This window comes from Parus major, chromosome 4 (genome assembly GCF_001522545.3).
Source record: "Parus major isolate Abel chromosome 4, Parus_major1.1, whole genome shotgun sequence".
NCBI classification, from domain to species: Eukaryota; Metazoa; Chordata; class Aves; order Passeriformes; family Paridae; genus Parus; species Parus major.
In genome coordinates this window covers 46,080,939-46,096,658 of record NC_031771.1, presented here as the reverse complement: position 1 = coordinate 46,096,658, position 15,720 = coordinate 46,080,939, and the positions used below count along the sequence as shown (strand labels likewise).

General features: G+C 41.2%; 1 protein-coding gene across 7 annotated transcripts in view; it reads right to left on the bottom strand.

The window, feature by feature from the left end:
• The window catches only part of RBM47 (RNA binding motif protein 47), a 74,393-nt gene that overhangs the window by 12,458 nt on the left and 46,215 nt on the right, over window positions 1–15,720 (bottom strand). For 2 of the 7 annotated variants that reach the window (XM_015625381.2, XM_015625382.2), the window contains exon 1: window positions 7,679–7,808. The exons of 4 other annotated variants lie outside the window; for them this stretch is intronic. In XM_015625381.2, coding sequence (XP_015480867.1) covers window positions 7,679–7,791 — 113 coding nt within the window. In that variant the 5' untranslated portion in view covers window positions 7,792–7,808. Of the gene's footprint in view, window positions 1–7,678; window positions 7,809–8,284; window positions 8,407–15,720 lie in introns of those variants that run through there. One more of the 7 variants, XM_015625385.3, reaches the window with a different exon arrangement.

The following is a 15,720-nucleotide window of genomic DNA, read 5'->3' as shown; positions in this document are numbered from 1 at the left end:
AAGCTGATCTCCAGCACCCGGTATGTGAGGTTCATGCTAGAAAAGGCAAAAGTTTAATCTCCATTAAAATGCAGTGTCTTGTGAAATAGAAGTGCTTGGTTTCTAGACTCTGAGGAGGCAGGTACCCCTGATCTTGATAACACAGATTCAAAAAAAAGAGACAGACAAAAATGTTTTTGACAAGAAAGCTTGTGTTTTGGAGACAGCTAAGTTTTCAATGACTCATTATCAGGACTGAAACAAGTCCTTGGCTTCTTTTTAGGAAAAGGTAAGTCCTGCTTGATTGTTCAACATCATGTTAGATGGATGCTAACATCTGCCAGCCTACCAGGAGCAAGGCTTATGAGCCCCTCAGTTCAGCATCTCTGTTCCAAGGACTTTTCCTTGCACAGGTGAACTCTCAGACATATGTTTCACTGGAACCATTCAAATTTCACTTCACCTTGCTCATGAAACTCCTCTGCTGCCAGTAGGAATAGTGTAAATAGTTCTTGCCCTAAACATTAATTACCTTATTTTTAAAGGTACTTTTTTCCCCACATCCCAGAATATTAAATGGCAAACTTACTGTGTTGGCAGTGACTGACCTAAAGCATACTGTGAGCAGGCTGATTAACTGAGGCAGGTATTTTATTAAGTAGAAATACCACACCTTGATCAACAACAGAGCCAAATGGTGATGCCCCTTGTCCCAGGGCAAAGGCAGCTTGGGGCCCCAGTGAGAAAGCAATGCCCAAAGTCCACAAACCAACTTACCCCTGGGTTAGTCCAGCACTAGGCAGTGCCCTGTGGTGTTAGGCAGACACACTCTCCTCTGTTGATCCTAGTGTGGTCAAATAGGCTTTTACAAACACAGGGACACAGCCAGTGCCCTTGTGGCATTAACTCTGTGTCCACTTCACTCACATGCTCCTATAAAATGAGGTTGTTTATGTTTGGACTTAATTCATCCCTCCAGTTTTGTGTTACCTAGATTTAGTGGAATCATGTGTGTTTCAGTGGGTGACACAACTGCCAGCAGTCACAAAGCCCGGAGACAGGTGCCAGCACCACCACAGGCACAGGAGAGACCAGGGAGATGTGCTGCCTCTGTGAAAACTGTCCAGGGGAGGGATGGGGACACCTGTGCCCCACCTGCAGACCCTGTACTGTACAAACTCCCACTGAGCTGACAGGGCATGTCTACTGCTTCCTTCAAGAAACTGCCACTGTTTTGCATTTTAAACCACAGAGGGAAGGACGGTTGCTGAAATTTCAAATACACCCTGTTCGCAGAGGGAAAAATGTTGATCCTGATGATAATAATAATAGGCAGCAGCTCTAAAAGCATGGCAAATCCTGACTATTCTCATGACAACTTTATATTCATAAAATGCATATGAAAACAACAGCTAAGAACAACTGTGTAATTTTATCACAAATGTCAGACACCCCAGAAATGCTCCTGCTGAAAACAAGGTTTGCCGGTTTAGAAGTTCTATTGGCTGAACAGAAAAATTCAATGGCCTCATAAATTCAAAGTAAGGTAGTGACTTCTGCATTGCTTCAAGTGTCATGTGCAAGTTACCTCCCTGTTTAAAGATAATTACAGTATCATTACACATCACTTTGCTCTTTCTTGAGCTGTCAGTCTTTTCCTCCTACTATTTTCATAAATGAACTGAACAAAGCAGGTGTCTTTGAGACTGTTGCTGAAGCTGAGCCATTGCACGCCCAGCTGCAGGATCCAGGGACAGTGTGGGATCAACAGGAACTGGATCACACTTGCTTTCCTTCATTCTGCCATTAATGAAATGCAGGTGTCCAAATCTGAAACTTGTGATGGGTCAGTGCAAGAGAGTGCAGCATTTCAGCACAGCTTTTTGGCCAAGGCCCTTTCCTGAAGGTCTTTCAGGCCAGAAAGGGAAGGTTACATGGGATGGATGGTGCCTTCACTCTTTTACAAGAAGCAATACCTGAGGCCAACAGGCCATGACAATGTCTGCAGTGTGTCAGACACATTTCTTTTCCTGCAGCTGAACTGAGGGAAAATCTTGCCCCAGGTTAGGTGAAACATTTTGAAAAGGTGGATTTTCTTAATGTGGACAATTTTGGCAAAACTCTGTGGAAAATGTGGTGAACTGCATCAGCAGACCTGAAAGGGTAGGAACAACGGCAGACAAGAGACTTGATGAGTAGCTTGTGATGAGCAGCTTGGAAGAAAGCAGCCTCCGAGGTCATTGACAATGACATGTCTGTCTGCTGTGCAATTTATCCTGCTGCCAGCACCACTAAAAAACTGCTTATTCTCATCATCATCTGCATGCCTTAGTTGGGTCATTGAACTTGTCCCTCTCCAGCCAGAGTTAGGAGCTTTTTGGCTCAGGTGCTGCACAGAACACAATGACGTGTGCATGGAGCAGCATTTGCTGCACCACGTATTTCCCACGTATGTTCAGACAATAACACCTACAAGCAGAAGCTCTCTGCCCACTGGAAGTTCTATATTTAAATACAGAGAGCAACAGTGCCTGAGAGGTAGGATAAAACCAGCCTACTAAATCCTGAGTCTGGCTGCTGAAATTAGGACAAAAGGAAGCAGCCTCAAGTTGCATCAGGGAAGGAGAGATTTCTTCATTGAAAGGCTGTTAAGCATTGGAACAGGCTGCTCAGGGGTGTGGTTGAGTCACCATCTCCAGGGTTATTTAAAGGACATGTAGATGTGGCACTTAGGGACATGGTTTAGTGGTGGACTTGGCAGCGTTCAGCTAATAGTTGGACTCAACGATCTTAGAGGTCTTTTCCAACCTAAAGATTCTATGATTTTATGAAAAGCCTACTTCTTCTATGGTGACAATTTGCATTCTAATCTATAGCCTATCATCAGAGTTCTGACCATTAATTTCATTGCAAGAGTTTGTATTTCATGCTTAAACTTCAGTTTTATTTTGGTTGGTCAGTTATGCTTGCTTTGTATAGGGCAAGTTCAGGGCCTGAAAAGCAGTGTTCAGGGTGGATTTACTGCAGAGGATCTGCGCGTGGTTTTCTGTTGCTTAAAGTTATCCTAAGTGGCTAAACATGTTAAAAATGGTTGGTTCCATTTAAAACTCACCAAAATATGTTGACCTTGACTTTTGATTGTGTCAGGTTCGAAGAAAGAAACAGAAAATAAAGTGTGATATTTCTAACAGTACTCACATCTAGCACGACTCCTCTGACATCAGTTATGAGACTCTAATGGCTGCAAGAGGGAGATATTTAAAATAGGGATAAGCACTACAGAAAATCTGGCTTTAAAAGTCTTGCAGGGACAGGTTATGTTCTCCAGGCACCAATCAAAAGCAATGTATTTGGCTTAAAAAATTGCAATAAAATTACTAGAAATCTGCTCTTCTTCTTCTTGCTCTATTTTAGGAGGAAAACACCTGAAATTATTCTGTAAATTAACATCCTGGAATTTCCCAGGTTAAAACTTGAATTCTAGTCAGATGATTCAACAAGGAATTTGTACAGTCAACAGTTGGCTACAGCTTCAAACTAGGATTTGAAGGTTAAACTTCTAATTTTCACCATTATCATTAGAAAAACAATAATCATGGCTCTAACTCCCTTAACCATATTATACCAGTTCCCTTGGCCTGGGAAAGTTAATCTTACCTCACAACAACTTTATGTACAACTTCAAAAATGGAGCTAAAATTACAGTTCCCATACAAAATAAAGCGGTCTTGTGTTGTGCAAACGTCCTGCCTGTTCTGTTATCAACCCTCTCTGCATCTTTCTATGTTGTGCTTAATCTTGTCTGTGATCCACTTGCATTATCTGTAAGCACTATCCATATCTAGCAGTGAACATTCCCAGTAAGAAGATCCCTCAATGACCTGAATTTGTGCTTGAAAACTGCAAAATTTATATTCAGGGAGATGTGAGTAATGATATTTCAAATAGTAAAGTAAGAAAACTTTCCTGAGCGTAGCTTTGCGTCCTGCCACGGCTTTTTGGTGATCACAAGTCAAAATGTGCTCATGAATATATGGTTTTGCCATGGAAAGAATGAACCGATGCTGATGAAAGTTATTGATGTATCACAGCACCACCACCACCACCACCTAGAGCATCCTACTAACATGACCTGGCTTCCGCAATGTGAATTCTGTTAATGCAATGTCTGTTTCTTGAGTGGTTTTGTGCTACTGCAGTGCCAAACCAGCCACCTCAAATTAAACCACTTCTGAAGGAAATTTGGGTAAGCAAAACCCAGTCTCCTCCCTTATTTTATAATGCACTTTTCTGCAAGTCATTCAGAACTTTGTCCAACAAGCTGTGTAACCTGTGTTACCCTGTTTGCCTCAGCTCCATCTTTTACCACTCCAGTTGGTTCATAACTCTCCCCTATTTTGATAGGACTTGTTATGGGCTGAGGCTGAAGCTATTACCCTGCAATATATTGAAGCCATATGTTGAGGAAAGCTGAGAAGATGAGATGTGGTTCATGTAATCACTATTATTGGCTGTCTAAATCAGGAAACAGCACAACCATTCCCCTCTCCCCAAATTCCTGTACTTCAAGCTATTCAATAAAGTCTATCATTACCATGATCAGACATGAAAATACATGATATGTAAATTTCAGTGTAGTCTTTCCTATTCTGGATGAGCTGTACTTGATGGGAAAGTTTTTGCAGTGTTTCTCTACCAAAAATGTGATTAAACACTGTTCTCTGCAGAGATGCTGATACATGTAAATGTGTCCTCCTCATGAACTGTCTGCTTTAGAAAACATTCTGCTTGGAAAGGGAGAAGAGTGTCATTCAGGATGGACTAGAAGCTCACAAGCTTTTGCCATAAGAAGAGCAGGAGAAGCAATGCTCTACAACTGAAAAACAAAACCACAACTAGACTCATCTGTTAATCATTACACAGGAAAGATAACACATTCACTTATTTCACTTCTTGTCCTTCTGAAGGCAAATCTTATATATGAACATGGTGATTTAATTCAATCATTGAAAATGTCTGTCAAAGGCTTTGCTGAATTCTGTGGTGCAGGGATATGTGTGCAGATGCTTCTTTGTTTTTATAATACAGGACACTTTATCTGTCTGTCTACATAAATATTACAGTAATAGGGTCCACTCTGCAGTGCAACCAATAGTATCTTAGAAAGTTTATAACCTACAGTTGTCTTTTCAGCTTTTCTGATCAAACTTTTTCCTCTAACTCTGCTGGAGAGCCCAGAGTGAATTCCTGCCTGTTCATATAAAGTCTACCCACGTAGTCAAATTTATTACAATAAAAATAGCTTCAGAATTTTCAGTTTACCCTAATCCCATGCACTATTTTTATTGCAACATTCTAAGCTTTGTGTATACCACGTGAGCACTGCAGCAACAGGGGGCCCAACCTGCAACCCTGCTTTCAGCAGGAGGTAGAGATTCCAGGGAAAGCTGAAAGTGGCTCAACGTGTTCCCTCCCCCTCAGGTCACTGAAATGAAAATCAACATAAAGCAAACCACAGTTGGGATGTGAATGTTCGCTGCTGAAAGTACATTAAACTCAAAGCATTTGGCTTAGTCAGTGGCTGGGGTTTTGTCCTTTTTTTTTTTTCCTTTGTGCACTGACATTTGACCCTTTTTATAATATGCACCTTGCACCACAGAAACCCAGTTAGTTATTAATTAAACTCAGGTACCAATAGCTGACTCGTACATATCACCATTTTAACTGCCTAGTGCTGCCTGTGCGTGGAGGAGTGGGGGCTGGAAGTCAATCGTCTTTCCTGTGAAATTCTGTCATATCGGCAGAAAGGAGCTGCAAAGTGCAGCAATTTGTTCCTGACCTCTGATCTAAGAAGTTTGTACAGACCTTTGAACGCTGGATTGAAGAATTGAGAAACAAGGTTTACAAGTACAAGGAAGAGATTTCCAGCACTCGTTACCTGCACGCAGTGTTAATATTATAAATTTAAAAAAAGTTTAACCAAGGCAGGAACTCTCTCAGGGGGCAACTCTCCTGCACTGGGTTAATTCAAGACAATTTAAGTCTACTGAAATTACAGCTCACTTGGAAATATGTATGATTTTTAAGTGAAATTTCTGTTCACTCCAGAAAAGGAGTGGGGTTTGAGACAGATATAATTTGAAATCCACCTTTTGTTGATCTTAAATGAGATTATATTTTTTAATTAGAAGCTGAAGAAAGAAGACAAGGGTCATTTGATTCAATGTAATTTCTTCAGCAAAGACTGGAGCTGAAATACAGAATTGAATGGAAATCATTAAAGAGTAGCAAAATGGTGACTCCTTTGTTAACTTTATTTTTATGCAATGTATTATCTAATCTTGGTTATACAGTGCAAAGCTATACAAAAAACCCATGGAAAAATAATCAAACCAATAACATTACAACAATGTTGTCTTGACAGACAGTCATGTGGCCTTGTCTTGACAAACATAAAGGACACGTTCTGAAGTTCTGTTGGATTAACCGTGTCAATTTAATTAAAAACCTCTCTCAACTCTTACACACACTGGCAAGATCTTTGCTGCAGCACCATCAGCTAACACCAGCTGCAGACTGCACTGGGTGTGAAGACCTTCAGAGATCAGCTGTGATAATGCAATTGAATAAGATGTCCTTTCTGCAACCCCGTCTGCCAGGCCATGGAGCACTGCAGGGGACGGCAGTAACATTTGCCATGACATCCCCCAAATGTTCTTAGCACAGACTGTCATCCATGGCAAGCCTGCATCTGCAGAGGGAGAGGGAGTGCTTTACAGATACATTTTGAATCACGGTTTCAATTCCACCTAGCTCAGGACAGGACACCATTCTATACAGCTGCTGCATCTAATCCACACGTAAACTGACATTTTTGTCATTTGTTTTAATTGAACCTTACTTTCAACAACTGCATTTTTTTCTGGTTTAAATTCAAACTTTGCTAGTGTTATCAGCACTGACCCCAATAAAACAATAAATTAATAATTAAATAAATAAGGGTGAACAGATTTACGTCACGTGTCCAATGTCACATACAAGTTCTACACATTTCACATGCTACTTAAGTAGAATATGAATAGAATAATATCAAAGCTGACTTTCTTTAAACGCCGTCAAGTTTTCAGTATGTGAATTGAGCTATATAGATACGTTTCTATTAATAATACTCGCATACATACCCTGTTTACTTAAACCTTCCTAGCCACCTTCAACCTACAAGCCCCAAATTCTGCACCAAAAACTGATAATCCACTTTTAAAGTTTGATTTTTTTATGTCAATCTCTTGAAAGAGCAGAACAAAATACCAGGCGGCACAGACAATGGCAGAGACAGACTGACTGAAAACTCAATGTCAAGCAGTTGCAACTGGCTACCTTTTACTTCATTAATTTAAGATAGCAGAAAAGATATCTATGAGACATGATTTTAGACTGTCTAAAATATCAGTGATTTAGTGTTCATTGTTCTGACATTCGATTTGGTATTTACTATGCAAATTCTTTTAGATATTCACACGTTGATCTCACAGTTCAATCACACAAGCAGTTGCTTAATTCTCAAACAACCCCTTAGGACCCTCTAAAGGAAGGCAAACCCCTGAGCCCATACCTGGATGATGACATACATTTGGTCTCAACTCCCTGATAAATGAAAACCAGATAAAAAGCCCTACAGAGCAAACAAGATTTCCCTTACCTCTCTGCTTCTGCGACCGAAGTGCAACAGGTTAAGGGCACTCGCGCCTTTGCCTGAGCAGTCTTTCTTCCTAATGGCAAGAGCTGTGCAACCTGGTTATAGAGTTTATGCATCTCTTTATTGGCCAGCGAGCGTTAGCCATTTAAATTCCTTGGGAGTCATTTGTTAAGGGCTCTTAGGCTGAGGCTAAGTGGGTGGGACGGGAGGGAAGGGGATGTTAGTGCTGCCAGACGCAGAGAGCTCTCCAGAGTGGTTTGAAGATTAATAGAAAATTATCTGCAAGGAAGGGATCTTTGGAGGGAGGACTGGGTACAACCCTCAGGGAAGCACAGGAAAGAGAAACTGTAACATTTTCACAGGTAAAAAGAATTTGAAGAGAAAGATTTCATTCAAAATTCAAAACTTGGAAAAAAAGGAGTGAAACATGTACAAACAACTCCTTCCTAGCACAAGGCGTTGTGCAAATAGCTTGGGTTACTCACAACAGATAAGATAAGAAAAGGGCATATTTTGCTTGACTGCATAAGGCTTTTTCAGTGAAATATTTTTTTTTTTTCTTTATGTGCATCTGGCAAAATTATTTCAGGTCGCGCTGAATCAATTTACCTTTGGCTGTAGGAAAAACAAAGGGTCCGCAGCTCCTGGAGTGAGAAGCAGATTTACTGATCATGTCGGCGGTGGGACGGTAGGAATAACTCAACCTGTGCTGTGTACCCGACATGCACTGTGTCAGCAGTAAACACGGAAACTCCAATGTGTTTGCTCAAAAGGAAAAAAAGCACCTGGTGCAGAAGTAAAAGCACAGGGGTGGTAAAACATGATTCATGACAGTAGAAATGGTCTGTACATAACAACGGAGCATTAGGCCCTGGGAGCACTTAGGCAAAGCAAACAACACACCTTCTCAAGCAGCCAAGAGGAGGAACTGCTCTGAAACACTCTTTGGATGATGGATTCGCCCGGCTGGCAAGCAGTGTGCACAACCAGCCAGTGGGAGAAGAGGGAGCAGGGCATACCTTTCTGATTTCTGATGGGAAAGATGGCTGATTTCTGGGAAAGGAGACAGCCTGAAGAAGGTGAAAAGCATATTGCAGTAGCAAAACAACTACAGTTTTCAGTCCTTTCCCAGGTGTTTTTTATCAGCATAACCATTCCTTTCTTCTTTCTCTCCTTTTTTGCTGTTTTTTCCCACCCCAAAAAGAAAGCTTGGCCCAAACCTCCATCCAAACAGCACACAAGCAACAACCTCAGGGCATCCACATGTGCCAGGAAAAGTGTCTTAACCTCTCAGTGACAAACCATAAATACAAGTATATTCTGCAGAGGAAGCACTGTCAGTTTGTTTGAGATGGTCCTACATAATAGTTTATTCTTGTCCTCTGAGTTCTTTAGTCTGGGCATGTAAAACTTGAAAAACAACTTTATATTGCCAAGTCAGAGGCTGGTCAAGAGGGAAGAGGGGTAGGGGAGTCAGTTGGTGCAGCGATAAACGCTCTGATATCAGAAGGCTCCAAGTTGGAGAGAAAAATGTGGAGGATGGCAAAGACTGGCAAAAGAAGCATCTTTGTGGCAGTTTCTGAAAGCAAACAGGAAGGAGAGCTGTTCTACTTACACTGCAAACCAATGGGTGACTACAATCACTCTATTCTGGATTTTTATGCTTGTTTATCCACTGTACTGGGGCTGTGGTGTGTTAGACACTGTACAAACACACCTGGAACCTGGATCCTGGTCCCAGAGTGCTGGCAGCCCAAGTCTACTGTGCAAGTCTTTCATCTTCAGAATTCATCCCTGCAAATGTTAACCCCTTAGCAACATGAGCTGCAGAGAAGCAGGTACTGCCCTGCAGGCAGGTAAGCTGCAGCAAGGAAATTTAAATGGTTTACCCAAGACTATGGAAAAAATCAGTATCAAAAGTGAGGATAAAATCTAGGAGATTCTGCCAATATAAGATCCATGCCTCAATCCCACTGATCTCTGTAAGATGGTGAACATAAAAAACCGGCAATTATGAATTCGCAAAATTCTGTCAAATAAATTGATTAAAAAATTCAGTATCTTTCTCTTACTTCATTTTTTTTTTGTTGGAAAACAAACCAAACTTATTGCTAAAAGTATTGTAAAGTGAATCCTATCAACTACAATTGTGTGTGTACTTGAATGCCCAGAGAAGACTATTCTGGTGTAAGTGAAAAAGCTAGTGAGTTGATGGGCTCATTTTCAGAAGGCTGTTCAAATGCTGTATCAATTAGAATCATGTAGGGAGGCTTCTTGAACCCTTAGCCTTTCATTTAATATGAAAATGAAATATTAATTTCACATTTCATATTAATTTCTATTTTGTTTAGCTGCATCCTGTTGTTAGTTTCCAAGTTATTTATTGTTTAAAGCAAGGATCATCAACAGATCATCTGTTGCAGGGTATTTTGAGGTGTTACCATTCCCAGTGGCAGAATTAAAAAATATATTAATTTTTCCTGCAGGCTGTGCTTTTATAAGGAACTTCAGAAGTTTGGACAGAATTCTGCAGCGTGTCTCCCAGCTTCCCCTGACATTAGACACCTAGCTTCCTTTGACTTCAAAACCACTGTGTTCATAATGATTGTACTCTTTATATACCTCTTTATAATGGCACATAAGGAAGAGTGGAGAAGTGTTAAGGGCAGAGCCAGGTAAGCAGCAAGGAGGATGGATTGTATATACACCACACGTTCCTCTCTTCATACAGCATCCATTGCTCTGGGGTGAAAATATAAGCACTTCTTTCCTAATGTACAGCTGCCTATAATGAGTAAAGCCCACCCACTGTTACAATAATAATATACATATTAAGTTGTTTTGATTTAATTTAATTTTAATTATTGACAGTGAACAGGAGATTTAACAGGCGTTAAATCCTAAGAGATGTGAAAGGGAACAGTCCAGACCAATCCATACCCATGTTTTCCTTAAACCTTCTATTGCCTTTTATTCTTTACTGTAGTGGGATTGCAGGGGAAAGATTTTTCCTAAATAGTTATTATCCTGAATATAGTGATAAAAAGGCTGGAAATTTGAAGGAAAAAAGGGATATTCATTGGAATAAGGTCATGCCTGTGAATGGGGATCTTCTCCCTGGTGCAGAAAAGACTTCCAGCAATTTGGTGAGCTTCCCCTCAGCTGTCTCTCTTCCACAAGTAGGCAATCAACTGGCCTTTACAGATTGAGTGCACCAGGCTCCTCAGTGTGATGACAAACACTAATGAAGCACTGTATCTGCCTTCTGAGATTTTTAGAAAGATCAAACCCAAATGCTTTGGAAGATTCAGAGGCTGACCACAGGCTCATCATTTTATTGGAGAGATGCCATTGTCCACATAGAGTGAGTATTTTTGATGATTATGGTAGTAAATAGGTTTTCAGGAGATATTTCATGATGGAAACTTAGCATTATGTGACAGTGCAAACACATGAGAAAGTGAAATGAGAAGGGAGAGTAAGGAGTGAGCAATGGGTTTGCCTTTATGGGTTTATTTGGTCTTCAAAAACTACTGAGAGACTGCAGTAGAATGAGAAGGGAATGTACCACGTAAAATATTTCACTGAAAAGACACATGAATCTGAGAGTGACTGACAAGGTCTCTATTCTTAATCTCAGAAAGCCTTCATCAGTATATTCACACATAAACCCAGTCACAATTCAGCCACAAAAATTGGGATCTCATAATGTAACAAATTTTTTCAGCATATTTTTTCCTTTTCTATCATTTCCTTCTCTTTTTAACAAAGCCACTTTGTATTTGGTAGAACAGGTTCCCCCATGTTTATAGAACAATTTTATTGCCTATTCGAATGTTTAAAGGGACAACACCACTTTATTTAAATTAATAACATGTTATTTTACACTTGTTCTTATACAATGTGAGTTAATACAGCAGATTTTGTCATTTCCTGACTTTCCTAAGCTATTGCAGACAAAAACCTGGGGAGATCCTTTAGAGAACATAAACTGTTACAGGTACAGCTTTCCAAGTTCTCTCACACCCAAACTTCTTCTACACAATAACCTGTGCCAATGTTTTAATCCTTACCTTGCCACATCACAAGAATTGCCCTTTTAAAGATGGACTCCCCATCTGCTCTGCCAGCCAGCCACATGCTTTATCCCACCATGGAGAGGACAAACTCACAGACCTGAAGGTGGTGTGCCTAGCAACAGGGGGAAATTTGGCCAAATTGGAAAGTCCACACCTTGGACTTTCCTGTTTTGTTTTCTAGTCTTAGGCTTCTTTGGTTCATGGGCAGTGGGATTTGCTCTAAAAACCTTTACGGTCACTACACAAAGGTTTTGTTCTATTTTTAGCAAAAATCTATTTTACTGTCATTCTGCAATGAAAGTCAGCACAAAGGATCACTGTAACAAGCAGGCTCAGTTTCCCCATGTAGAATTTTGTGCTTTCATTTAAACTTGAAAGCAGACTTTAGGTTCCAAAATGTAAGGAAACAGATAACGAACAAACCCATGGAGTGTAATAGATTTTAATTAGCACACAAACCAGAAGGAAACCAGCAAATCACAAAGTTGTGGGGTTTTTTTATGTAGCCATAGCCATTACACTTCTGTGGCATGTTTGCTTTCCATTAAAATAAATGCAGGGTGGGTTCTGGATAGACATATCTACAAGGGAGGTTAATATGATAATTGCCTTTCAGTCCTAGGGTAAATAAAACACTCCATAGGAAAAAGGTTTTGCCCTCACTGGCCTGATGTGGCTGCTCCAGACCACTCTTAGACACCACAGCTTCACCAGTGTGTTAAACTGGTGCTGTCTACGCAGGGTCCCACTCCATCCCTCCTGCAGCCTCTGCATGTGCTGCCACAAGCGTTTGTGCAGCTGCACCATGCACCCACCCACACCACCTGCGCACCTGTGCTGGCAGAGGGGTAAAAGAAGGTGGGACCTGTTCCTCTGCCAGCATTGCTGGCTTCAAGCATTTGTCGGGTCACCAGCATTGAGCAAATCCATGAGAAAACATGGAAAGGGTTTCATTTAAAACCTGCTGAATCTAGTTTCAGAGCACAGCTCCTCCTCTGAGGAGGCCAGTGAGATTCCACAGTGGGGTAAATGACAGCCTTTCTGTAACACCAAGGAGCTCGCTGAATCAGGGAGACCAGAGGGTAGAGTAGCAAATTGCAACTCTTTGTAAGTTTGTAAGCAGCTGGTGAATTTTAGCACTGCAGCTACTGAGAGGCTGAAGGTCCCAGAGGAATCCAGGAAGGAGGGGCAGCACAGTAGTGTGAGCTCAATAGGTCACTGAACAGCACCCAGTGGCCACCTCCTGTGGCTAGCAGGGATATCCAGCCAGCACAAGCCAACTATGTACCAAGCAGTTTTGATAATCAAAAGGTCACTGGCAAACAACGTTCTCGCTGGTTCCTTCCAGGGCCTTTTTGAAAAGAAAACCACAGGGTTTTGTGATACATGTTCACAAGAAGGAGAATAAAGGTCTCCAACCATATATTTACAGCTGACTTTCAGAATCAGGGTATGAAAATGAGTGTGGTTAGCACACACAGTCTCTTCCAGTAATTGCTCTGCTTTTTTACAGCTTGCAGAATATAAGTATATTAAGGGAAGAACTCTTCTGCCAACCAACTGACATCATCTTGGTTCAGGGCAAAATCCTTTCTATTTTCATTCTTTATTGAAAATGAAACAATAAGCATCACATGGAAATTGTGTATAAAAAGAGGTTATCCAATAAGGAAACTTACAGTTTCCTTTAGGAAGGCAAATTAATTTTTCTGCCTTCCAGTAACATGAAGGAAAATTTTAGACTACAGGAGACTGAATAATCTGCTGGGGAATTTACAATATCCATTAACTCCAGCATCTCTTATATTTTATTACATGTCCACAACTTCCATTTCTCAGAAAACTGATTTACTATCAGGATTATAAAAAGCAGCTTTGATGATGTTGGCAGAGTCTGAACTGGCATGTGCAGCAAAGGCATCACTACCAGAGAGGTCTGCATTATGCAGACTGAGATTTATACCGGCCCCATGCTTGTTAGAACACCTGTGATGGGACTTCACAAGGAAAGAATTTGCTACAAGCAAGTCACCCATCAGTGGAGGGTGCCGCCATGAGACAGGAGTGGGGTCACACCTCTTGGCCCATCGCACGGCAGACTTTGTCCATAAGGTCCAGCACAGATTTACCAATGCTGTCACGTGCCCTTGCCTTACCTAACCTCAGCCCAGCACTGTGGCTCCTCCTCTGCCAGTGTCTGTATCCTGTCTGCTCCTCTCCACTGCTGACCTTCCCTATGGGCAGGCAGGACTGGGGCTGCAAACCTGCCTCCAGCTGAGCTTTCTTCTCAGCAGCCAACACTGTTCCAGAAACAAGCTGCAGGCATGCTGTTCCTGAGCCACTGTTTTGGGGAGACTTGAACCATGTTGCCAGTCTAAGATGTGCTTCTGCAGTGTAGGAAACAGGATGGATTTGCCTGTTGTTCCACCAAACACGTTCTACAGCGCTGGCAAGTCCTAGAGCTATTTCCATATCAAGCCACTTGCATGGCACACAAACAGAAGTGTAACATAAGCGACTCTTGATAGGAACTTTGCAACCTTGTGGTGAAAACACTCACCTTAACCAAACATGCTTAAATAGTAAAAGGGCACTTTCACTTCTGCAGCTGCACCTGAGCTGGGGCCCACTGCTGGTGTGGGACTCTCAGACATCATCCCCTCTCTGCCACAGTTGCCCAGGTCACGTTGCTTTTTGGCTAAAGCAGGGGCTGGAGCCACAAAATGAGTTCTTCTGAGCAGTATCTGCACTCTCAGCTCTGCTCTGTTTCTCTCAGATTTCTTCTCTTCTGCAGGGTGGATGTAGACACTTGGACTGCCTAAGCTGTGTGTTCCCCTGTGGTTGAGGCCACCTTGTTTTGGGGGGGAAGGAGAAGACTTCATCTAAAAGGTTGTCTGCTGTGCTGTCTTTGGGTTCAGGGAAAACACCCCAGCATTTATTTGTTTATTTATTAGCAGAGATATAACCTATAACCTATGTGATCAACTGTTCTCAGCTGTGGGGCAGAAATAATGCTCACCATGCACCTGAGATATGATCTGTTTGCAAGGATGCATCTGCAATTAAACAGGAAATTGCAGCTTGTCAGTGTGTTAAAATGAGTGACAAATGGCAGTAAGTATGCAGAGATACTCCACTTCTTCGAAAAAAAATTAAAAGTCTTCTCAGGAACTTTAAAAGGTCAGTGATTTTGCCCTTCCTAAAAACAAGCAAGGTAAACTCACTCCTAAAGGAATCACATTTAACTGGAGGGAATATGTGCAGGTTACATCTTCAAAGTAAGCATTTTACCAAATATCTAGGGAAAGAGCTGCAACAGTCTCCATACAAACTAAAATGGTTGAAATGTGACCTTTGTAGGGCTGTGTGCTACCTTCAGAGAACCAAAGGAGGAAGACAGTGCCTTTCTGGCTACCTCACTGGTGAGTATTCCAAAAGATTAGTGCAATTTATTATAATATGTAATGTAAAATGTAATATATTGCTATCTAGCACATAGATTAATGTGGCAACCACCAGATTGTCATCTGTCCAAATACTTAGACTTTCACATGACCTCTGAGTTTTCTATCTGTAGAAGAAAGTATTGGTTCTCTTTATATTTAGGGGTGTATGTGAAGAGGTGGTTGAAATTTGTCAGTGTATAAGTTTATTTGAATGAAGCCAATACACTCTTGGTGCCACATCATCATGCTTGACATGAACTATGTTACATTAGGGTTTTAATTTGACTTCTTACATGTTTCATGGTATGAAACTGTTGATATGTACAAGAGAGGACATTCCAGAAAATGCAAATAAAGCTATCACATGGTGTGGTTTGCCTTGTTCTAATGTCTGGCCTTTGAAAAGTGAAGCAAAGTTATTTTCTGAAGATGTATCATGAGACCGAAGAAGAGTAGTAAGGTTATCCTGAGGCTTTAAACTTCTTTCCTTTGGAAACTCTCAATTCTTTTAGGAACAATT